The following is a 15119-nucleotide window of genomic DNA, read 5'->3' on the forward strand; positions in this document are numbered from 1 at the left end:
AAACGCTCCAGCCACGTTTCAACGACTGGTGAACCAGGTATTGGCGGGCCTCGAAGAGTTCAGCGCCGCATACCTGGACGACATCGCGGTGTATAGCCGCCACTGGTCAGACCACCTCCGCCACCTCCGAGGGGTCCTGCAGGCCCTCCAACGGGCCGGCCTCACAATCAAGGCCAGCAAGTGCCAAATCGGCCAGGGGTCCGTGACTTACCTCGGACACCAAGTGGGGAGCGGTCTGGTGGCCCCCCTCCAGCTCAAGATCGCTGCCATCCAGTCCTGGCGCCCCCCCGTAACCCAAACCGAGGTCCGAGCCTTCTTGGGGCTCACCGGATACTATCGGCGGTTCGTAAAGGACTATGGCAGCATTGTGGGGCCCCTCACGGAACTCACATCCAAGACCAACCCAAAAACAGTCAACTGGACTCCCGACTGTCAAGCGGCCTTCGAGAGGCTGAAGGCCGCCAGGTGCACCGCTCCTGTGCTCCAGGCCCCCGACTACAGCCGTGAGTTCATCGTCCAGACTGATGCCTCAGACCATGGCATCGGGGCCGTCCTCTCCCAACTGAACCCCGAGGGAGTCGACCAACCAGTGGCCTTCATCAGCAGACGCCTCCTGCCCCGGGAACAGCGCTGGAGCACCATTGAGCGAGAGGTCTTCGCAGTAGTATGGGCCCTCCAGAAGCTCCGGCCTTACCTCTTCGGAACCCACTTCCGGGTACAAACAGATCATCGGCCCCTGCAATGGCTAATGCAAATGCGGGGGGAGAACCCCAAACTATTGCGATGGTCCATCTCCCTGCAGGGGATGGACTTCACTGTGGAGCATCGCCCTGGCCAAGACCACGCCAACGCGGATGGCCTGTCCCGCTTTTTCCGCCTCGACGAGGAGAGTCCCCAAGAGGATGGGTGACTCTCCCCGCCTTCAGCTGGGGGGGACGCATGTTGGACAGGCCCCACGAAGGGCTCGCTCCCTCCCCGCATGACAGGGCCCAGACACCGGCTCTCCGGGGGCTACCCGCAGAAGCAACCCGCAACCCGTCCCCTCCGGGACGCCTGCTCCCGGATATCTCTGTGTCACGGGCCCGGGCCCCTGTCAGCCCCTTTGCCCGGCCCAGCCGCCATCTTGGACACTGCACCACGCGGCCGCGTGGCCTCAGCTCGACCCCAACCCTGGGCCCGGCCAGGCCCCGCCATCCCGGCACCACCATCCATCCAGGAGGTGAACGGACCACTTGGCAGGCTAATGGGAGAAAGAAGTGTCGATGGCTCTCCCCCGCCAGGTGCCGATCGCCCCCAGCCTCCCCGGGTGCTGGCTCCACCCCCCTGCTGGGTGTCTGGACTCCCTCATCCCGGACCACCCGACCTCCCAGTGCGAGGGTCCGGACATCAAAGGGCGCCAGACCTATAACCGAGGCAGCCCCAGAGCAGGAAGGCAGTTGTATCCTGGAGTCGAGAGACACGGAGAAGAACTCATCCTTGACGGACTGCTGGCGCTGCCGCAGCCCTGCCTTGTGAACTATCGTCCTGCCTGCTGGCGCTGCCGCGGCCTTCTGCAACCTTCATCCTCGTGGGACCTGCTGGCGCTGCCGCGGCCCGTTGTAACTTCCATCCTCGTTGGGACCTGCTGGCGCTGCCGCGGCCCGTTGCCACCTACGATCTCTTCGGGACCTGCTGGCGCTGCCGCGGTCCGACCCGTCCGACCACCGAGCTCGAGGATTGTGAGCTACCACCATTTCACCTCAGTACCCGTAGGTACCAAGACTGTCCCGCTACCCCCTTTCCCTACTAGAGACTAGAATTGAGAGGATCATCGTGTCCTGATCTCCTTGTATCGTACTACCTTACTTCAAGAACTGCCTATAAAAGGTGTTACTCTGATCTTCGTGTGGTGTCCATCTGTGGGGGGGAAGTTACTTGTCTGTACGATCGCTGGAGACGGCCCTCACAGGAGGCCTCTCCCCTTGTGCTCGGCCGACCCTCCAGGTCCCCGTCTAACAGTAGGTCAAATAACGGTGGGTGCTCGTGAATGGGTGGATCTCGGTAGGCAGATGTGGGTTAGTGTGTGAGCATGTGAGTGGGTGGTTCTGGTTGGGTGGCTGGCATGTCCGTGTTTCTGACTGACTCGGTGGCAAGGCAGGTATAAGGATCAGGAGGGAATAGACCATCCTATACACGTCACTGTTACATCTTCAGAACAGGGGCTGTATTTGCCAGAAGGGTCGTATGTCTCTGCCTCAAGGATTTAAACCCTCACAAGAAGGCGGTATCTGAAGCCAGAAATGCTCTAAGACTAGAGCTAGTGTGAACAAAGCTGCCCTGCTGACCGCCTCCCCTGCTGACCGCCTCCCCTGCTGCTTTTCAGAATTTCTGGCCGGATTCCTGCTGTCTGTCAACACCACCAGCAACCTGACGAAGCTGCAGATCCCGTACCCCCAGACTGGGAGCTGGTACCTCAGTCTGCGCTCCCTCTGTGCCTCTGACCGCGGCGGGTAAGTGATGATGCTGCGGGTGACGTGAGATTCCCCTGCATGGCCACCATCTCTTTGAATGCTGCAGCAGACCTGAATGCAGCTGGAATGTATGATGTTACAATGCATACATTTACAACGCATGCCTTTACAACAAAGTTTTTACATTGCAACATCCTTTACAATGCATACATTTACATTGCATGCCATTACAACGATTTTTAAAAAACTAAATTTACAACGCATTCCATTCCATCGCATTATACCTTTACAATGCATACCAGTACATTGCATTTAAGGTAAGTGTTGGATAGTGTAGGGGTAAAAATTACTATTCTAACTCCAGGGGGTGCAACAGTAGGGTAAGTGTTGTATAGTGTAGGGGTACTAAGCGTTGTAATGGTATGCGTTGTAATGACATGCTATGTAATGTCTGCGTTGTACTGATATGCGTTGTAGTGTCATGCAATGTAATGGCTGCGTTGTAGTGACATGCGTTGTAAAGGATTGCAATGTAATGACTGCGTTGTAAATGTGGTGCGATGTAATTATTGCATTGTAAAGGTTGTTTCCCGTGCCGCTGTGCCCTAAAGATGCACCCTGGGACCATCTGGCCTCAGAGAAGGCATCACATGAGCCTCGAACAATGGAATGAATCATGGGAGGCTGAGGCTCAGTCCGGGGGTGCCGCTTCCGAGAGCCTGCCCTTTAGTACAGGCACTGCCCCCACTACACTTGGTCTCCGTGGTCCTCAACACAGCTTCAGAGGCAGAGATTAAGTGGGCCTGTAAGAGCCGTGATTAATACTCTTATGTTGTGGCAGATGCATGATGGGGGCTGGCTAAAAGTAGTCTGGGGACAATGAGTGGGTATCACCAGGGGTCGAAAGGGTCATGACGTCACTACTGCTACCCCAGGCTGCTGTTGATTTGTTGAAAAAATAGCAATGGACCGCACACCGCTAGCCCCTCTTCTGGGTCACCCCTAAGCACTCTGGTATGTGTAGTGCCTGAAGTTCGAAGAATTACTGAAAGTTCGTAAGTGGTTCACCTATGTAGGATTTGTTGTCCATGTTCGAGGCTACCACATCCGCCCAGTCACTTCTCCATCACCAGTAATCTCTGGGGTGGTCCAAAGAGGCCCTAGCCTGGAATACATTTAGTTTCATTTGGGTGGTTAAAAAGTGCAAACCTAGCTGCAGATGTGAAATAGATTTGAGAACACGCAACAAGCCTCACAGGGCAGCGATTTGAGGTTGTTTACTTGAGTGGCGGGGTGGTGAATGGGTAATGATCCGGGGATTGTTGTTTGTAAACTAAGAGGCCTGATTTAGATCTTGGCGGTGTGTCCATCGTCCCGCCGCAGAGGCGGTCCCAAGTACTCCATCTAGCTGACGGCGTTCCGTCTGCCATATTTAGATGTGGCAACAACAGACTGGATAACTGCCGCGTCAAAGGTAATTTCTGCTGGCTACCAGTATTACGACCCCGCCATGCCGACGGGTGTGAGCCAAGCATAGTTAGATATACCCGTCCTGCTGGCGGTGTCCTGGTGGCGGAGTCCAGATGGAGTGAGGTCATGGTAGTGTGGAGACAAGTAAGTACTACTTATCATTATCTCAATACACATATGTGTTCTTGAACTCTCAATATGTATATGTAAGTAATATGCAATGCCCTTTGTTTTTTACACGTTGCATTGACCACTAAGGACTTACACACACTCTTCAATGTACACCCACAGGAACTAGCACCAAATAAATATTTTTTTAAGTGTCAAACCAGATGTGTACATTTTACCACGATAAGTGCTAAGATGTACACTTACGCATGACGTATAAAAAATTGCATGTCATTTTTATTTTGAAGGTTTTGTATAGTGCGAACAAGACCCTTGTGGGTATCAGAGCACTTTACAAAGTAAATATAGGCGATACATAGGCAAATTGTAACTAACATATAGTTCCATAAAAAACCAGGGTCGTATAGGTAAATAGGAAAATCGTAACAGGCCAGGGTCGTATAGACACATATAAGCCTGGCTCAAGTGAATTTAGCCACGAGAAGAGATTTGACTTATTTTTTTTAAATGATGCAATGGAAGTATTTTGTCTGGTGTCAGAGGGCAATGCCTTCCAGATCCTGGGAGACATCCCTGAGAAGGTACGGTTGTATGTTTTCTTCTTGTTGAATCTTTGTGGTTTCAGTAAAAGATTACTGGCACTTCCAGAGGATCTGTTACCACATGAGAGCATCAATTTCTGAGCTAGATTGCTGGGAGTGTTATGATGAATGACTCTATGCCTCAGGCATGCAATTTTTAGATGAATTCTGGCTTTGAAGGGGAGCCAGTTAAGGGATCTGAGGTCTGGAGAGATGTGAGAGTTTTTTTTTGAGCCGGTAATGAGTCTGGCTGCTGCGTTGTTTGAAGCTCTTAGAGGGGCTGTTGAGGATCTAGGAAGGCCGCAAAGATAGACACTCCCATAATCTACTCTTGGAATACCTAGTGCTTTGACTGCCAGTTTGTTTGAAGTCCTTTTCGGGCAGGAAGGGTTTTAGTTTTCTCAGGGTGTTGATGTGAAAGTTTGCTCCTTTTGTTGCTGCGCTGATGTGTTTTTGCATATCTAGATTTCTATCCAAAGTTACTCCCAGTGATTTCGCTGAGTCGTTGCCAGTTGAGTGCTGTTAGTTGTTTCAGCCAGTCTTGAATTATGGTTTCTTTGGAGGAGCGATTAGGAGGAATTCCGTTTTGAGGGTGTTTAGTTTTAGATGGCTTTCAGCCAACCAGGTCTGAGTTATTTCTAGCATTGAATTAAGAGATCTGATGTCTTCTAGGGAATGTATCTTTAAGTATAGTTGTGTATCATCTACGTACATATGATACTGTACATTGGAGGAGTTGAGGATTTTGGTGAGTGGTTCCATGAATAAATTGTTGTGTTGGAGACAAGGCTGATCCTTGTGGCACTCCTAAAGTGACAGGGACAGGTTTGGATAGGGAGTGATCAACCTTGATTCTTAGAGAATGGTTTTGCCGGAACGAGGTGACCCAGTCTAGAACGGACCCGTAAAGTTCCATTCTGTGTTTCAGAAGGTCTAGCAGATAGTTGTGCTTGACGGTATCAAAAGCTGAGGAAAGGTCAAGCAGGATTAGCAAACAGGCTTCGTTTTGGTCAAGGATTTGTAGTGCGTCATCTATTATGTGGGTCATGGCTGATTCAGTGCTGTGTCCTGCCTGGAAGCCGGATTGGTATTGGTTGAGAAGGTTGAAATAGTCTATGTGTTTGCCAAGCTGCGTGAGTACACATTTTTTATAAGAGTTTGGCCGCGGTGGGAATGTTGGATATTAGGCGGTAATTGTTTAGATCCGCTGGGTCAATCGTTGCCTTCTTTAGGATAGGGGATACCTGACTAGATTTAAGAATTTCAGGGATGATTCCTTTAAGGATAGAGGTTTGTATTATCTTGGTCCAAAGAGGCAGTAGCAATGGGGTGAAATATTTTATGCAGTTTGCGGAAAGGGGGTCTGTGAATTGATTGGCGGGATTCAACGTCATGAGCATGTTGAATATAGCCTCTTCGCTATAAGTATTGAAGAAGGATCAATATGCATTATTTTTTAGGTCAAACTTTGGTGAACTCCGGGGTGAGATTCCTGGGAGGGAGTCTGAAGAGTCACTATGTGTGACACTATGTGTTATGAGATTAATGAGTAAGTCCTTCTTTATGTACAAGAAGCCTATGCAAATGCGAACACACGATTTATAGAGCGACAAGTGTAAAAATGCTTACCTTTGCTCCCGGCAACAGTGGAATGGATTGGCGTCATGGCCAAGTTGCAGCAGCGAAGGGAGGACCTGTACAAAGGGGTCCAAGATAGAAACGGAAGCCGGAAACAGCAAAAAGCATATGTATTTATCTAATTTCCTTTGATTCCGTCAACTCAAAGTAAGAGATTACCCCACCAGAATTTCCCCGATGAAAAGGCACATAGGGCCATATGTAGGTAGCTAAATACCGGTCGGTAACGGCCGAAAATCAGTGATTTTCCTGTTACCGACCGGTATTTAGCCCTTTCTAATGTAGGAGGCTGGTTTTAAGGATTCGGTAAAATACTAATTCCTTATTTTAAGGAATCGGTAAAATACTGATTCCTTATTTTAAGGAACCGTTAAATTACAGAATCCTTAAAACCTATGTAGGTAGCAGTCTAGTGAGTGCATTTTTGCTTTAAGGATTCGTTATTTACCAACAACTACAAGTTGGTGGTAAATACCGAATACCTTTTAAAAAGCAATAATTCGCTTTTTTCAAGGTGCCATGTGGCATACATACATGCCCTTAGGGCATGTATGTGCGCCGCATGTGCACACATGCACGATTCAGGGGTGCCAATGTGACACCCTGCCTCCCTTGAATATGCTCCCACTATTACCGATTTGGTAAATACCGAATCGGTAATAGTGAATGGGAAGGTATTTCTTATTACCGAATTGGTATTACCAAATCGGTAATAGGAAATATTACCAAATCGGTAAATTTTACCGATTTATTACCTACATCATATTTATTGATTCCTAAATACCGAATCGGTAAAATTCGGTATTTAGGAATTGGTAAAATGAGATTACCTACATCTAGCCCATAGTGATTAGGTCAGCGGGAATCCTGCTGGACACCCACTGACAGCAGCTTCTGCCTCTGATGCTGGCGAGGCGGGAGAGATAAGCTGGCAGAGTCGTCGGGACTTGGTCTGGCTTTCGTTCATGGACCGCCAACGTCTAAATCGAGCAAGGTGGACTGCCAAGTAGGTGGGTGGTGATACCATTAAAACAGTAACGGCGAGACCAGGTCCGCCAACATCTAAATCAGGCTCTTAGATAGGTAACAAGTACAAAGGCCTTTATTCCTAAATCATTTAAACTTGGTTTACCCACTTGGTAGTGTCTGTGCTTTGCACTAATACATGTTATCTACTGATGTGGAGGATGGAGTCTATAGTGAACAAATAAAGTAAAACTTTGCAGCACACTATTCTAAGTCAAAAACATAAATGTTTATTAACAATTAAGGATCATTACAGAAGGAAAAAAGTATCCAATTATAAAGCAGCACCTATAATGCAATAAATAAGCCAATTGTGAGAGGTCATATCAAAAGGGAACTAGATGTAACCAAATAAAGGTGCATATTATCAAGGGATTTATATCCGCTTTTTTGGCTTTAAAAGCGAAGAAAGTGGAGATAAAATGATCTCCCTATCAGCAACAGGGTGCTAACACGCAAATTCGCATGTTAGCACCCTTTTTCTCTACGCTTCCCCTTGCATCTCTAGTGAGATGCAAAGGGGGCGTTCCAGAGAAAAATAACAGGAGAAATGTTGTTGAGCGACATTTCTCCTATTATCAAGGATATCGCTAACCCTGTTCGTGATAAAAAAAGCAGCGCTAACCGCGGTTAGCGCTGCTTTTTTTACACCTGGTATTTTCCTGACTTAGCCATGATATCCTATGGAAGGTGGATATCATGGCTACGTTTGTGAGCCCCTATCATCAAGCTAATGCCAAACTTCGAGAGATTGTAGCATAAATCGTAATTCAAAGGAGAAAAGAGTCAAAGACTGACATTGAGTCTGCCTCCGAGAAAAAAGATGAATCATCAGAATCTCAACATGGAGCTGCTCAGCTCAAAGGCAAAGAAGAGTCTGATTATAAAGTCCACACATGGGAGCTGCTCGGTATGAAAACAAGGAAAAGGTCACCAAGCACTAATCAAATAAGTCATAAAAAAAGTCCTAAGAAAGTCTCTGGCAAGTCCAGTCTGGCACACATCCCAGAAAGGGCACAATTTATAGTTTCAGAGAAGTGAACAATAGCGCACTGAGCTTGACGCGAAGGGGTGTGGTGAAGGTGCACTAACAACCATACATGGCACAAACCAATCAACATTGTAGAAATTGTGCTACATAAAATAGGTTAGTTTAGAAAACTCCTAATCATGAATAAATGGTAAATGTCATTTACCCTACAAAGAAGGGAAATGACATTGCATTATTCAAGCAAACCAGACAAGAAGCCATTTTAAAATGAAAGAAAATACAACTGTGGCTCGGTCTACAGTAGAATTGAATATTGCAACATACAAGAAACTCTAAGCATGGCTTTCCCCTAAGGCACGCAGATAAATACAGGGGCATATTATCAAGGGGGTTTATCTCCACTTTTCTGGCTTTAAAAGCCAAGAAAGCGGAGATAAAATGATCTCCCTATTACCTATCTGTCGCTAACACCAGTTAGCGACAGCTAGTAGGAGATAGCGACCATCTTGGGCGCCGCTTTGCATGTCAGTGATATTTATCACTAATGACATGCAAAGTGGGCGTGCCAAGATGTTAGCGACTGGAAACAGTCGCTAACATCGCTATCTCCTATTACCAACTTTTGGAGATATTCGCGCTATGCGTGAATATCTCCAAAAGCTAACGCCTGCCCTGAGCAGTTCTTAGCCATGTTATCCAATGGGAGGTGGATAACATGGCTAGGAGCATTAGCTCGGTAATGCATGAATATCGCTGGCTTTTCAGAGATATTCATGCATTGCGGCCGATTTTTATTGCATTTGCGATAAACCCTGGTAATACCAAGGTTTATCTGCGATAAAAATCACCGCAGGTCGGCGATACATTTTTGTCTCTAACCAAGCAGTAGCGATAATTATCGCTATTGCTTGGTAATATGCCCCACACTTTATTCAGTACAGGAAAACAGCACCAAAAAAATAAATACCATTTCAACTGTTTTATGGAAATTTGGACAAAGAAGCATGTAAGAAACTGATTCATGCAATTTTAAAAGCCACATTTTCTTTGGTAACTTTAAAATGGAAGGCAGTGCAAACAGGCAAAAATCCAGTAAATTAAATTTGGGGCATAGGTATACTAAATTTATGTTCTTCCTTCCATCATATTGTAAAGCGCTCTGATATCTTTCGGGATCTTGTTTGCGCTATATGAAACTTCATAAATAAATAAATAAGTAAAATACATGTAAATAAACCTATTATACATCATATTTTTTTAAATTATTTAAAAAAAGTTCACAGTATTTGTGATGAAATAAATACCCAATTCTGCAAGAGTGCTTTAAATGATTTTGATGAAGTTACAAGTAAAATGCCAGAGCTGTGGAGCCCGTGAGGTGAGCTCTGGCCGCCATTTTGTGAGATTGACTCAACTGCTTCAGCCGAAAAAAGCTTCAAGCCTTGTGGGGTTAGGCAGTGGCATGTCTCCAGGATAGAATCAAAGAGCACTGCCAGGGGTGCCCTGGAGAGGCCCTTCTCAACAGCCCTTCCTATGCCCTGGAGAGATCCTCAGATGAAGGGGGCTGCAAACACACAGAGCAAAGGAGTCTTCTGGAATGCCTCAGTGGTACCAAACCGCACCTCTCGGAGATGAAAAGACTGACATTGTGGCGCCAGAGGCCCATTGTGGCACCAGAGGGGCATTGTGGCACCAGAGGTTTATTGTGGCGCCAGAGGGGCATTGTGGCACCAGAGGGGCATTGTGGCACCAGAGGTTTATTGTGGCACCAGAGGGGTATTGTGGCACCAGAGGGCCATTGTGGCACCAGAGGGCCATTTTGGCACCCGAGGGTCATTGTGGCGCCAGAGGGCCATTGTGGCACCAGAGGGCCATTTTGGCACCCGAGGGTCATTGTGGCGCCAGAGGGCCATTGTGGCACCAGAGGGTCATTGTGGCGCCAGAGGGCCATTGTGGCAACAGAGGGTCATTGTGGCGCCAGAGGGTCATTGTGGCGCCAGAGGGCCATTGTGGCACCAGAGGGCCATTGTGGCACCCGAGGGTCATTGTGGCGCCAGGGGGCCATTGTGGCACCAGAGGGCCATTGTGGCGCCAGAGGGCCATTGTGACGCCAGAGGGTCATTGTGGCGCCAGAGGGCCATTGTGGCGCCAGAGGGCCATTGTGACGCCAGAGGGGCATTGTGGCACCAGAGGGGCATTGTGGCACCAGAGGGCCATTGTGGCACCTGAGGGGCATTGTGGCACCAGAGGGTCATTGTGGCACCTGAGGGGCATTGTGGCACCAGAGGGTCATTGTGGCACCAGAGGGGTATTGTGGCACCAGAGGGTCATTGTGGCACCAGAGGGTCATTGTGGCACCAGAGGGGCATTGTGGCAACAGAGGGGCATTGTGGCGCCAGAGGGCCATTGTGGCACCAGAGGGTCATTGTGGCGCCAGAGGGCCATTGTGGCAACAGAGGGTCATTGTGGCACCAGAGGGTCATTGTGGCGCCAGAGGGCCATTGTGGCACCAGAGGGCCATTTTGGCACCCGAGGGTCATTGTGGCGCCAGGGGGCCATTGTGGCACCAGAGGGCCATTGTGGCGCCAGAGGGCCATTGTGACGCCAGAGGGTCATTGTGGCGCCAGAGGGCCATTGTGGCGCCAGAGGGCCATTGTGGCACCAGAGGGGTATTGTGGCGGCAGAGGGCCATTGTGGCGCCAGAGGGCCATTGTGGCACCAGAGGGGTATTGTGGCGGCAGAGGGGTATTGTGGCACCAGAAGGGTATTGTGGCACCAGAGGTTTATTGTGGCGCCAGAGGGGTATTGTGGCGCCAGAGGTTTATTGTGGCGCCAGAGGGGTATTGTGGCGCCAGAGGGCCATTGTGGCACCAGAGGGGTATTGTGGCACCAGAGGTTTATTGTGGCGCCAGAGGGGTATTGTGGCGCCAGAGGGCCATTGTGGCACCAGAGGGGTATTGTGGCACCAGAGGGCCATTGTGGCGCCAGAGGGCCATTGTGGCGCCAGAGGGCCATTTTGGCACCCGAGGGTCATTGTGGCGCCAGAGGGCCATTGTGGCACCAGAGGGGTATTGTGGCACCAGAGGGGTATTGTGGCGGCAGAGGGTCATTGTGGCACCAGGGGGCCATTGTGGCGCCAGAGGGCCATTGTGGCACCAGAGGTTTATTGTGGCGCCAGAGGGGTATTGTGGCGCCAGAGGGCCATTGTGGCACCAGAGGGGCATTGTGGCACCAGAGGGGTATTGTGGCGCCAGAGGGCCATTGTGGCACCAGAGGGGTATTGTGGCACCTGGGGGGCATTGTGGCGCCAGAGGGCCATTGTGGCGCCAGAGGGGCATTGTGGCACTAGAGGGCCATTTTGGCACCAGAGGGGTATTGTGGCACCAGAGGGTCATTGTGGCGCCAGAGGGTCATTGTGGCGCCAGAGGGCCATTGTGGCACCCGAGGGTCATTGTGGCGCCAGGGGGCCATTGTGGCACCAGAGGGCCATTGTGGCGCCAGAGGGCCATTGTGACGCCAGAGGGTCATTGTGGCACCAGAGGGCCATTGTGGCGCCAGAGGGCCATTGTGGCACCAGAGGGGTATTGTGGCGGCAGAGGGCCATTGTGGCGCCAGAGGGGTATTGTGGCGGCAGAGGGGTATTGTGGCACCAGAGGGGTATTGTGGCACCAGAGGTTTATTGTGGCGCCAGAGGGGTATTGTGGCGCCAGAGGTTTATTGTGGCGCCAGAGGGGTATTGTGGCGCCAGAGGGCCATTGTGGCACCAGAGGGGTATTGTGGCACCAGAGGTTTATTGTGGCACCAGAGGGGTATTGTGGCGCCAGAGGGCCATTGTGGCACCAGAGGGGTATTGTGGCACCAGAGGGCCATTGTGGCGCCAGAGGGCCATTGTGGCGCCAGAGGGCCATTTTGGCACCCGAGGGTCATTGTGGCGCCAGAGGGCCATTGTGGCACCAGAGGGCCATTTTGGCACCCGAGGGTCATTGTGGCGCCAGAGGGCCATTTTGGCACCAGAGGGTTATTGTGGCACCAGAGGGGTATTGTGGCGGCAGAGGGTCATTGTGGCGCCAGGGGGCCATTGTGGCGCCAGAGGGCCATTGTGGCACCAGAGGTTTATTGTGGCGCCAGAGGGGTATTGTGGCGCCAGAGGGCCATTGTGGCACCAGAGGGGCATTGTGGCACCAGAGGGGTATTGTGGCGCCAGAGGGCCATTGTGGCACCAGAGGTGTATTGTGGCACCTGGGGGGCATTGTGGCACCAGAGGGCCATTGTGGCGCCAGAGGGGCATTGTGGCACTAGAGGGCCATTTTGGCACCAGAGGGGTATTGTGGCACCAGAGGGCCATTTTGGCACCCGAGGGTCATTGTGGCGCCAGAGGGCCATTGTGGCACCAGAGGGGTATTGTGGCACCAGAGGGTCATTGTGGCACCAGAGGGCCATTGTGGCAACAGAGGGTCATTGTGGCGCCAGAGGGGTATTGTGGCGGCAGAGGGCCATTTTGGCACCAGAGGGTCATTGTGGCACCAGAGGGGTATTGTGGCACCAGAGGGCCATTGTGGCAACAGAGGGTCATTGTGGCACCAGAGGGGTATTGTGGCGGCAGAGGGCCATTTTGGCACCAGAGGGTCATTGTGGCACCAGAGGGGTATTGTGGCACCAGAGGGCCATTGTGGCGCCAGAGGGCCATTGTGGCAACAGAGGGTCATTGTGGCACCAGAGGGGTATTGTGGCGGCAGAGGGCCATTTTGGCACCAGAGGGTCATTGTGGCACCAGAGGGGTATTGTGGCACCAGAGGGCCATTGTGGCGCCAGAGGGCCATTGTGGCACCAGAGGGTCATTGTGGCACCAGAGGGTCATTGTGGCACCAGAGGGGTATTGTGGCGGCAGAGGGCCATTTTGGCACCAGAGGGTCATTGTGGCACCAGAGGGGTATTGTGGCACCAGAGGGCCATTGTGGCGCCAGAGGGTCATTGTGGCACCAGAGGGTCATTGTGGCACCAGAGGGTCATTGTGGCACCAGAGGGGTATTGTGGCGGCAGAGGGCCATTTTGGCACCAGAGGGTCATTGTGGCACCAGAGGGGTATTGTGGCACCAGAGGGCCATTGTGGCACCAGAGGGTCATTGTGGCACCAGAGGGTCATTGTGGCGCCAGAGGGTCATTGTGGCACCAGAGGGCCATTGTGGCACCAGAGGGCCATTGTGGCACCAGAGGGTCATTGTGGCGCCAGAGGGTTATTGTGGCACCAGAGGGTCATTGTGGCACCAGAGGGTCATTGTGGCGCCAGAGGGTCATTGTGGCGCCAGAGGGTCATTGTGGCACCAGAGGGTCATTGTGGCGTCAGAGGGTCATTGTGGCACCTGAGGGGCATTGTGGCGCCAGGGGGCCATTGTGGCGCCAGAGGGTCATTTTGGCACCAGAGGGTCATTGTGGCACCAGAGGGGTATTGTGGCACCAGAGGGCCATTGTGGCGCCAGAGGGCCATTGTGGCGCCAGAGGGTTATTGTGGCACCAGAGGGTCATTGTGGCGCCAGAGGGTCATTTTGGCACCAGAGGGTCATTGTGGCACCAGAGGGGTATTGTGGCACCAGAGGGCCATTGTGGCGCCAGAGGGCCATTGTGGCGCCAGAGGGTTATTGTGGCACCAGAGGGTCATTGTGGCGCCAGAGGGTCATTGTGGCGCCAGAGGGTCATTGTGGCGCCAGAGGGTCATTGTGGCACCTGAGGGGCATTGTGGCGCCAGGGGGCCATTGTGGCGCCAGAGGGTCATTGTGGCACCAGAGGGCCATTTTGGCACCCGAGGGTCATTGTGGCGCCAGAGGGCCATTGTGGCACCAGAGGGGTATTGTGGCACCAGAGGGTCATTGTGGCACCAGAGGGCCATTGTGGCACCAGAGGGCCATTGTGGCACCAGAGGGGTATTGTGGCACCAGAGGGTCATTGTGGCGCCAGAGGCCCATTGTGGCACCAGAGGGGTATTGTGGTGGCAGAGGGCCATTGTGGCAACAGAGGGTCATTGTGGCGCCAGAGGGGCATTGTGGCAAAAGAGGGGCATTGTGGCACCAGAGGGGCATTGTGGCAACAGAGGGGCATTGTGGCAACAGAGGGGCATTGTGGCAACAGAGGGTCATTGTGGCACCAGAGGGGCATAGTGCCACTGGGTCATGAGGAGGGAGTTACACAGAAGGTAAGAAGGCGGGGCCTGCCAGTTCTGAAGAGGGAGATAGAGGAGCTGCCATCTTGGAAATCAAGACACCCAGCGCCCGCCACCCCGTGTCCAAGACGGGAGCACCCAGAAAAAGGAGTGTCTTCTTGGCTCTGCATGGGCAATTTGCACCATCGCTGAGTTCGAAGCATCTGGCCCTTGAGCCTGCTGTCTAGAAAGGAGGTGAGACGGCAGGTCTAGGGGCTCTGGCAATTTAGGGGGGTGGCAATGGGTAAAACTCAATGCTAGGCACAGACTTGCTAGTTGGGCCATATCCCAGATAAAGACAGAAACAACTTTAAAAGCATAGCAGTGGAGAAAGCGAGTTGAGCCCCGCCAGGTGAGTAGGTGTACATTTGTCGCACTAGAGTACGGGGCCCCATAGTGTATGAGAATGAGCCAGCCTGATTTGCAAAGATGAAATGTTCCAGTGGCCCTGTGACATCAGCCTCCATTTTGGATGGGAGTTTAAAGGTCTGTCGCTCAGGATGTTCCTGCATCGACGAAAACAGTTCATAAGAGCCCAGAGAACAAAATGGCCGCTCAGTTTCACCCTGGAGGATTGTGACAGTCTGTACCATCAGCTGGAGGTCTTGTGAGCTTGATGCAATGGTGAAGAGGTAGGCATG

General features: G+C 51.6%; 1 protein-coding gene across 1 annotated transcript in view; it reads left to right on the top strand.

The window, feature by feature from the left end:
- The window catches only part of TMEM8B (transmembrane protein 8B), a 287529-nt gene that overhangs the window by 222178 nt on the left and 50232 nt on the right, over positions 1-15119 (top strand). Inside the window, exon 8 of the mRNA XM_078677709.1 lies at positions 2363-2489. Coding sequence (XP_078533835.1) covers positions 2363-2489 — 127 coding nt within the window. The remainder of the gene's footprint in view (positions 1-2362; positions 2490-15119) is intronic.

This window comes from Lissotriton helveticus, chromosome 2_1, assembly GCF_964261635.1.
Source record: "Lissotriton helveticus chromosome 2_1, aLisHel1.1, whole genome shotgun sequence".
Lineage (NCBI taxonomy): Eukaryota > Metazoa > Chordata > Amphibia > Caudata > Salamandridae > Lissotriton > Lissotriton helveticus.